The 10,538-nt window shown below is 44.0% G+C and overlaps 1 protein-coding gene across 1 annotated transcript in view; it reads right to left on the reverse strand.

The window, feature by feature from the left end:
• The window catches only part of PTGFRN (prostaglandin F2 receptor inhibitor), a 96,780-nt gene that overhangs the window by 18,663 nt on the left and 67,579 nt on the right, over nt 1-10,538 (reverse strand). Inside the window, exons 5-6 of the mRNA XM_023734880.1 lie at nt 7,073-7,498; nt 361-780 (exon numbers count right to left, since the gene is read on the reverse strand). Coding sequence (XP_023590648.1) covers nt 361-780; nt 7,073-7,498 — 846 coding nt within the window. The remainder of the gene's footprint in view (nt 1-360; nt 781-7,072; nt 7,499-10,538) is intronic.

The following is a 10,538-nucleotide window of genomic DNA, read 5'->3' on the forward strand; positions in this document are numbered from 1 at the left end:
CAAAGGCCCGCGGGTTGTATGATTCCATTTATACGAAATGCTCAGAATAGGTAAAGCTATAGAGATAGAAAGTAGATTAGTGGTTGTCAGGGGCTGGGGGGTACGGCGAGGAAATGGGAGACTGGAGGGTAATGACTAAGGGGTGTGGGACTTCTTCTGAGGAATGCTGAAAAACTGCTGTGATGGTTGCACAACTCTGTGAATATACTAAAAGCCACTGAATTAAACACTTTAAATGGATGAACTGTATCGTATGTAAAATATATTTCAATGAAGCTGCTAAAACAAAACAGGGCATTAGATCAAAGCCCTAAGGCCTCTTCTAGCTCAGTCTATGATTCAATATGGCTCCCTGCTCACCTGAGGTTTGGAAGTCTATTTCAATAGGATTCGAGAGACTGGTTGCTGCTTCTCGCCACAAGCTGCCCCCAACAGGAGACCAGGCTGTCACCACGCAGCGGTACAGCCCTGCATCTGACACCTGAGTCTGGTACATTCGATAGCGAAACTCATCTTCCTGCACTTTCTCTAGCACGACGCCATCCACCCGCGAAGCATCTGTCCAATTTTCCAGCTTTACCACAGAATCCTGGTCCAGGGAGATGATGTACTTGGTTTCATTAGGGCTGGAGAGGTCCCCCATGGGCTTCTCAGCAGTGATGAGAACAGAGTAGCGTGGCGACTTAATATTCTTGGAAGACACTTTGCAAGTCATCTCAAATGTATTTCCTGCAGCAAAGAAAGGCTTTGGCTGCCTTGCCTTCACCACGAGCACAGAGTCTGGAATGAAGGACCAGAAGGAGGTGATTTTTAACAAAAATTAGTTAAAATGTATATACATTTAAAAGCAAAATGTCAGAGAAACAGTAATTGATATGCACACTGTCACACAACAGCACTTCACATAATCTGGACACTCAGAAGAAAATCTTGTGTATCTGTAAGCAGGCTGAAAACCACCCACTGGATGCAGCAGAGTAGCCAGAAATGACTTCATGGTAAAAGGGAGGGGGACTCCATTGGTGAGAATTTGGTTTTAAGGATTTTTAAATGCTTGAGGAGTTTTACCAAGAGTGAACTCACAGGATTTGGGAAGCTACTTGTGCCCCCAAGGATGTAAACTAGAGCCCACTCTTGGTGAATTGGGAAGATATGCTGAAACATGACAGCTAGGTCAGGTTCTTGGTGATGCCATTTGCCTCTCCTCTTCTGAGGTTCTGTTGGGTCCAGGGTAAGTACTCTTAGCTATACTAGCCTGCTTGGAGGAGCAGAGTGAGGAAGAAACAGGCTCTCTATGATAATTATATGATGGTATCATTACAGAACAGATTTAATACTAAAATGATTGGAGCATATGCATTAGTAGATCTAATCATTTCCATTTAGCTAACACTTTAATTTCAGAGATGCTATTTTAACATTTTGAGCAAGTATCTATGGTTCCACTAACTTTATGTTTAAGTCTGTTACTCCCAACTTCTCTCTCTCAAAAAAAAAAAACAAAAAACCAAAAAAACTCTAAGCATATGCACATTAGAATTTATTTATATTATAACAGCACAATGTCAGGAACTTGGAAGGCACTTCAATACTTGCTGAACGGATGAATAAATGAATTAGGCACGCTCTTCTTATCCTTCAGTAAAATGATTAATCCTATAATCTGTCCAGTTATGAGATTTTTATGTTGGGTTTTTTTGAATGCTTTGCTCCACGAAATCTATTAGCAGAACATGTATATTATTCTTTCTCTGCGATTCCTAAGGTTCCACTGGGCCACCCACATTCTTTCTTGATTCTCCTGAGGGTTCCTTCATCCATCCATTAAGCAAAAAAGTATTTATTGAAAGCCTTCCATATGCCAGGCACTGGGAAAACAATGGTGCGCAAAATATACAGAAATTCCTGCATTTAAATGCTAGAGGAAGAAGACAAACAAAATACCTAGGGAAAATATATGATATGGCTAGATGGCAACAGACGTTTAAAAGAAAATGAAGCAGGGAAAGAACAGAGGAAGAATGAGTGTGTGTGTGTTTGTGTGTGTGTGTGAGGCGTGTTATCACAATTTTAGATAGGGTAGCCAGGGACAACCTCAGGGACAGCCTCTCACCCCCACAAAAACATTTGAATAAAGACCTGAAAAAAATGAGGAAGCAATCCCTGTATCTATCTGGAGGGAAAGCATTATTTTTTTTTTCCATTTTTTAAATTTTATTGTTGTACTTTAAGTGAAAGTTTACAATTCAAGTTAGTCTCTCATACAAAAATTTATACATATATTGTTATGTGATCCTAATTGCTCTCCCTATACTGTGACAGCACATTCCTCCTTTCCACCCTTGATTTCCCATGTCCATTCAACCAGCTCCTGACCCTTTCTGCCTTCTTATCTCACCTCTGGACAGGAGATGCCCATTTCGTCTCATGTATTTACGAGTATCATTTTATGTCCCATAGTTCAGTCTAATCTTTGACTGAAGAGTTGGCCTCGCTAATGGTTTTAGTGCTGGGTTGACAGAGAGTCTGGGGGCCATGCTTTCTGGGGTTCCTCCAGTCTCAGTCAGACCACTAAGTCTGGTCTTTTTTTTTTACTAGAACTTGAGTTCTGCACCCCACTTTTCTCCTGCTCCAACAGGGACTCTGTTGTGTTCCCTGTCAGGGCGGTCATTGGTGGTAACCGGGCGCCATCTAGTTTTTCTGGTCTCAGGCTGCTGCGGTCTCTGGTTTATGTGGCCCTTTCTGTCTCCTGGGTTAATGCTTTCCTGGTGACTTTGGTGTGGAGGGAAAGCATTCTAGGTAGGGGAAGAGCAAGTGGAAAGCCCCGGGTTGGTGCACGCCTGGTGTATATGGGGAAACATGGAAGGCAGAGTGGCTGAAGTGGAGTAGACGCTGGGGAGAGTTACACTTGATGTCCGAAAAGTATTGCGGGTCAGTTGGTATAGGGCATGTTAGGTCCATAAAAGGAGTTTGGTTTTGTTCTGACTAAGACAGGGAGCCTTCAAAGGCTTGAAGCAGAGGAGTTTCATGATTGGGCTTTTATTTTCATGGGATTGCACTAGCTGCTGTGTGCAAGGGCAAAAGCAGGGTGACTAGTGATATAATCCAGAGAAGTGACGATGGTGGCTTGGAACAGTAGAGTGTGAAAAGTGGTTAGATTCCAAGTAATTTTGAAAAATGAGGAGTCAAGGATAACTTTAAGGTTTTTGGTCTGAGCAACTATGGAGCCATTAGTTGTGCTTGAGAAGGTTGAGAAAGAAGAGGTTTGGCAGAAAGGACCAGAAGCTCCATTTTGAACAGAAGTTTGAGATGCCTGTTAGACAAGTAGAAGCACCAAGAAGGCAACAGAATATTGAGTCTAGAGTTTAGGAAAGAGGTCTGGGCTGGAAATGTAAATTTTGGAGTCTCTGATATATAGACAGGAGTCCCAGGGTGGTGCAAACGGTTAAGCATTCTCCTACTAACCAAAAAGTTGGCAGTTCAAATCCACCCAGAGGCACCTCAGAAGAAAGGCTTGGCAATCTAGTTCCAAAAAACCAGCCACTGAACACCCCATGCAGCACAGTTCTACTCCAACACTCATGGGATTGCCATGAGTCAGAATTGACTCGATGGCAACTGGAACTGGTGTATCAATGACATTTAAATTCAAGAGATTAGAACAGATCTAAAGGGAGTCCAAAGATTGAGTCTTGAGGCAGTTTAATGTTTGAGGATCAGGGAAATGAAGAGGAATCGGCACAGGAGGTGGAGAAGGAACAGCTAGTGAGTCTGGAAGAACAGCTGGAAGAGGGCGATGTCCCAAAAGCCAAGGAAGCCAAGAGACAAAAGTGCTTCCAGGAGGGAATGATCACCTGTGTTAAATCCTACGGAGTCAAGTAAGATAACTGACAATAGGATTTAGCAATGCATAGATCACTGGTAATCTTAAAAGGAGGAGCAGTAGGGGTGATAGCCTGATTAGAGGAGGTATCAGAGAGAATGGGAGGAGAGAAACTAGAGACATAAAGTATAGATAAGTCAAGCACTTTGGATATAAAAGGAAGGAGAGAGTAATGGGTGGCAAGATAAATGTGGAGAACAGACAGATGGAGACAGATCAAAATTAGTTGAGCTTCTTTTTTTTTTTTAAAAAAAAGATAGGAGATCTAATAATGTTTCCATGATGATGGGGAAGATCCAGTAGAGAGAAATGTTGACGATGTAAGAGAGGGGAGAGAATTGCTAGAACTATGTGTCTGAGCAATGGGAGGGACTGGCTTTTGTCAGGAGATAAGGCTGAGTAATATGGGTCCCGTGGCTGGGGTAGAATGGGAATTTTCTTCTGATTGCTTCTATTTTCTCAGAAAAATAGAAAGCAGGATCAACAGCTGAGAGTAGGGCTGCGGGTGGAGGTGTTTGAGATTTGAAAGGAGAGAAGGTCTGAAATCATCATCTGGGAAAGCAAAAGTAAACAGATTAAGGAAATGCAGAATGATTCCCAGGCAGTGTTGGGTGCCCACCTGAGTGAAGTAATGGTCATGCATTTAAAGTGAGACCAGTTTAACATGTTTGAATGTTCTCCTCTAACCACATTTAACTCTGCAGATGCAGGTAGGGAGGTGGCAGAGTTGGATTTGCACTGGGTTATGGTTTAGCCAATCAGTACAACACACAAGAGAGGGACAAGGAAGTTAAGGGTGTGAGCAAGGCAGTGATGATGGCTGATTTGAGATTTAGGCCAGATACCTGTAGGGTAGCCACATCACTTATCCTCGTTCCTCTCTGGACATATCTGAAAATGACAGAAGGTGCTAGTAATAATTATTCTAGGACAACGGTGTAAATTGGACTACCCTGGCCAAATGACCACTCTAGGTAAGAGAGAAGTAAAGACACAACACAAATGAGAGTAAAGTACAAGGTAAGGTGATGGGATTAATGGATTGTGGCTCCTGGTGGGGTTGAAGAGTTGCTGGAGTACTAGAGAGAATGCTCTCGAAAGACAGAAGGTGTACTTAGAGAAGAAAACCAATTGCCATCAAGTTGACTTTGACTCATGGCGACCCATGTGTGTCGCAGTAGAACTGTGCTCCATAGGGTTTTCATTGGCTGATTTTTTCAGAAGTAGATCACCAGGCCTTTCTTCCGAGGTGCCTCTGGGTGGACTCAAACCTCCAATCTTTCAGTTAGCAGCCAAGTGTGCTGGCTGTGTGCACAGCCCAGGGACTCCATACTTAGGGAACAGGAAGCTTGCAATTGAGATTATGAGGAGTTTCAGTTATCAGAAGTGAGATGGTCTAGTGTAGGGTATAAGTGTGAGTGTGAATGACCAAAATAGAACAGAGGACACAATGATTGGAGAGAGGAGGGCAAGTCAGTAAGAATGGAAGGATTATCTACATGAGGGCTCTCAACCTTGACTGCACACCAGAATCACCCTGGGAGCATTTAAAATTCCACTGCCCTCACCGCATATGCCTCAGACCAATTAGAACAGAATCTCTGAGTGGGACCCAAGCATTAATATTTTTTTCAAGCTCCTTGGGTGATCCCAATGTGCAGCCAAGGTGAGAACCTGTACTCTACATGGACTGTGATGTCAGCAAGATGATCAGTAGTATTGGAGAGAGTGGCCATGAAACATAGCTAAGGTCTTCAAAGAATGAATGGGAGAAACAAGGCGTGGACAGGTGATGATGCTGAGAGGAAGGAGGGAGTATGGTCTGAAGACAGGAGACTCAAAGCTGGGCATTTTTATGGAGGAGAGAAAACGCTCTGGAAGCTGCAGTGAGGAACAAGGAGGGTACCTACCCCATCTCTAAGCCAATTGTTCTTGAGTCGATTCCTACTCATGGCGACCCCATGTGTGTCAGAGTAGAACTGCTCCATAGAGTTTTCAAGGGCAGATTTTTCAGAAATAGATTGCCAGGCCTTTCTTCTAAAGAGCCTCCAGGTGGACTCAAACCTTCAACTTTTGGTTAGCAGCCAAGCTTAATCATTTGCACCACTCAGGGATGAGGGGCGTGAGAGGAAAATGTCTCCATTTAGGAGGGCTCTAGAGGAAATAATGCCCTCAAGAGAGAGTGAAGCAGTCAGTAATGTTTAATGTAAGAAAGAGAGAACATTCAGAGATGAGGTTCAGGAAACAGGAGATTTTGCTGATGACAGAGTTCTAGAGGGTCCTGTTTGAGGCTTGGGGATGTAAAAGGGGTATATGATGCAGAAGGGGTATATGCAGAGGGCCATATGATGATGAACATTTAAGGCAGGAAGGAGGACCCAGGAGGCCTGGGCTTGCAGTGGTGGTGGACAAGAACAGGATAAGAGACTTGATGAGGTTAGCCTGACATCCCAAGGCAGACAGTGCTCTGTGCGTTCAGGAGTAGATGCATCAAACATTTTGTTTACCATCCCTTAAGTTCTTGTCACCTCACCCTCGAAATGAATCTCTCCAAATGGATGCCTAGTCCCTCAGGGGCAGAAGCAACAGCTCTGTGGATACCTACTGGTGATGTGGCACCTCAAAAGTGTCTGCACCCCAGTGGGAACTCATGGACACTGGCACACCAAAGGCCTGTGTGGGTTTTCCCTAAGACACCCAGCCGAACAATAAAGTATCAAAGGTTTGCCCTGTGCAGTGTCTCAGCCAAAGACCTCTTAGAATGCCTACAAGACAACTCTCTGCCACCAATCAAGTCCTTAGTTCACTCTCTAGAATGCAAGAAACCCACACACTGACCTTCCTTGCAGCATCACCATTTAAAAGGGACTCTTACTACAGAGGAGCCCAGGTAGCACAGTGGTTAAGAGCTCCGCTGCTAACCAAAAGGTCAGCAGTTTGAATCCACCAGCTGCTCCTTGGAAACCCTATGGGGAAGCTCTACTCTGTCCTATAGGGTCACTATGAGTCAGAATCGACTCGACAGCAACAAGTGCTTACTACAGATAAAAGCAACAGTCATTATACCTGCTCTTGAGAATGTATTTCTTGGACTCCTAGTGAACGTGCTAACGTGCATCTGAAAACATATGGTGGTGTGACTTAATCCAAAAAAAAGAAAAGGGTAATGAACAAGAATGAAGCTCCTACCTTCTGATGCCCAGAAAATGTTGACAGGTTTGGAGAGAACATCCTTGCTTTTTACCCAGCTGTTATTCCGATGTTTGGTCCAGGCAGACACAACACAGTAATAATTGCCTCTGTCTTCCTCTGTAGTCCTTTGGATTCGGAAACTGAACGTGTCTGTATGCTCCTTAGAAAAAATTAACTCTCCGTTCTGGGCCCGCTGCTTGCTCCTCTCTCCATACTTCAGCGTCCAGTCCCCGTTCATGACCGCGAGAAGCTCGCTGGTGACCACATCGTTGCTGCGCAGGTTCATCCTGAAGTACCAAGAGACCGTGAAATGGACATTCGCCTCCGAGTGCTTCATGTCCACAATCCGGCATTCTAGCTCTGTGGGGTCATCTGAAAATGCAGGGACCTTGGAAGCATTCAGATACACCTGATAGTCTGGCTCTGAACGAGGGAGAGAGGCAAGAAGAAAAAAGTTAGACAAAGCAACAAACCAAGAGTTAGCAAAAGGAAAGAGAGAAGTACTACTCTTGTTCTCGCAGTTAAATGAAATTAAATGAGAAGTCTTTGCGCTGGACACGGTGGAACCTGTAAGAATCCTGTAAGAGTCTGTTTTTGCAAAACTTGTAAAACACTCTCCCCCAAGTTGAGCCCCCCCACCTCCAGCCCCCGCCCCGAGAAAACTTCCCAAGACCAAACGCCAAATATCCCGCATCAAGAGTGTTACGGTCTTGATCTTTTCATAGAGATGAGGTCTGCTGTCAGTTTCCTCAGGAGGTTAGTCTTCTGAGAAGGATTTCTTAAGAAGCTCAGGGTCTACGTTCTACCAAGATTGTCCTTGGAATGCCAAGCAATGTCCACAGGCCTCAAAAGCCCCCACTGGGTCAGTACTGGGTGGTACAAACAGTTAATGCGCTCGGCCACTAACCAAAAGGTTGGAGGTTTAAGACCATCCAGAGGTATTTCAGAAGAAATGTCTGGCAATCTACTTCTGAAAAATCTCCCATTGAAAACCCTATGGAGCACAGTTCTACTCTGAAACATGTAGGGTCACCATGAGTCAGGACTGACTCACTGGCAACTGGTTTTGGTTTTAGAACCCATTTCAGAACCTGAGCCAATGAATCCCACCATGGCCTGGGTTCTTGTTATCCTTGGCCATGCCCAAAAATGCAAGGTCCTCGGGTCATCATTTCCCCTTGCATATGCTTATCCTCACTTTATTGTCCCTCTGACTTTTCCGCCGTGCTTTCTGAATCTGTGTTTAGTAATCAGTAAACAACCCCTATCCTCAAACTCTCCATATGACACTCTTTCCACCAGCACATGTAACTCACCCGTACGATCCTGCTAACCTTAAAGCCCCCTCTCTGTGAATCTGGCTCTAGTAAAGCCTGCCCACTCAACAGCACCCCACTTCCTTGCCTGCACAAATCCTGACGGCAGTGGGAGGAAAGTTAGTGCTCCCCTAGCGTCCCCTCTACCACTGTTACACCCCTGTTATTTTCCACTTGTATAAAAACTCCTCTTCCTCTGAGGTTTAACCCATTTCTAAAACTCCACTTTTCTGTTCTCAGAGACCCCACAGCCTTCCTCCATATTTGCCAAGGAACTGGTGTCAGAAGCCCTTGGTAGCCTCATTTCCTCTACCCCTACCCCGTGCACAAGTTACACCTAATTACCCGCACTCTCCAGACATCTTTCTCACACCACTGGAATGACCTGCTTGGAATGGCCCTTCTCTTCTTGATTGACTTGCAAACCCCCACTCGTTCTTTAACACCACTTCCTCTGTGCAGCCTTCCAGGATTCTCAGAATGACACTCTTTCTTTGTGCTCCTGTAAGCCATGTATGAACTCTTATACAGCAGTTACCACACTACATTATTACTCTGTATTTGAGGTTCTCTTCTTTGTTCCAAATACATTGCTTTTATTCAGCAGGCACTCAATAAATATGTGCTACATTAATGTAAACTAGGACTTTTAGAAATGGCTACATTTTTCTTCTGTAGAAAACCTTGTATTCTAGGAGAAAAATAACTCCACTTAAAAAAAAACTTCCCATTTGCCAACACTATCTTTATTCCAATCATCTTGATCAAAACAGTTTAGTCTTATTTAACATTACTTGTATTTATGACTCATACAGATTATAAACTGCTGAGGTCAAGGAAATGTTCTTTTGTGATTTATACTTCTAATGAAATTTATAACATCACGACTTCTCTAAGAATGATTCAGTGGGCCAGGAAATGGAAAGAACGCAAAATCCTAATTCCCTTAAATGTCATCATCACAAGCATTTAATTGCCAGTCAAGTTGGACTCTGTGCTGTGTAAAGTTAAACCATCGTGGCCCTCGCCTGTCCTGTGGAGCACACCCCACTGCAAAGTGGACTCTGTAGAGAAATGCCACAGACTGGTGGAAGATCAGAGCTGGGAAGGACCCGAGAGACCAGCCAGTCTCCTCATCTTACAGACACATGTGCAAAGGTCACACAGTTGGGAGATTCCTGTCTCCAGGGCCAGAGTGCTTGCACACCATGCTGCCTCTCTCTAGCAGCAACTGAATGTGGAACAGATACAGTTGAAAGGCACTTATACCATAACATGCTTAAGAAAAAGAATTCACAAATTACCCTACATCCACAGATTATTGGTATAACAACTTGGGAGCAGACAACTAAATTCACTTAATGTTCAAAGAACAGATTTGAACTGGCTGTGCCTACAGCAAGATCTCACCCCTCCCAGTTCTGTCAAGACTTACCTAGACCACCGCCACACTGACAATCTGCAAGTGGCAGCAGCTTAGAGCCCCCACTCCATTTCAAGCACGATGAATAAGATCCTTCATGTTTATGTTACCACATTAACCTGAACAACAAACTGTGAGGCAGCAAAGAGCAGTGGGGAAGAGCCAGGACTCTGGGGCCAGACTGTGTTCAAATCCTGGCTCTGCCATTTGCTTGCTGTGCAACCGTGGGAAGATGCCTTAACCTCTCTGGTGCCTCATCTGCAAAAACAGTGATAATCACAGTAACCACTTCATAATGTTACTGTGAAGATTAATAGGTATATGTAAAAACATTTAGACTGATGCCTGCAGGACTGAGATACACATATATGTGTATCTGTGTATATATATATTTACACACTTATGTATATTCTTTGTGAACTATTATTCACAATTCCATCTGACATCTGAGGAGACGGAGGTTTAGAGAGGCTAATAACTTGCCCACACAGCTCAGAAGTTGCAGATTTGAACCCAGGGCTTTCAATGTACATTCTCATCTCCCAAATGAACCAAACTTAACTGTCTAGATTCTAAACTCTGTGGCGCACTGGTTAAGAGCTGGGCTGTTAACCAAAAGGTAGGCAGTTCAAATCCACCAGCTGCTTCTTGGAAATCCTAATTCTGTCCTATTGGGTCGCTATGAGTTGGAATCAACTCAATGTCAATGGGTTTGTTTTTTGTA

The sequence above is a fragment of the Trichechus manatus genome, unplaced genomic scaffold (assembly GCF_000243295.1).
Source record: "Trichechus manatus latirostris isolate Lorelei unplaced genomic scaffold, TriManLat1.0 scaffold00073, whole genome shotgun sequence".
Lineage (NCBI taxonomy): Eukaryota > Metazoa > Chordata > Mammalia > Sirenia > Trichechidae > Trichechus > Trichechus manatus.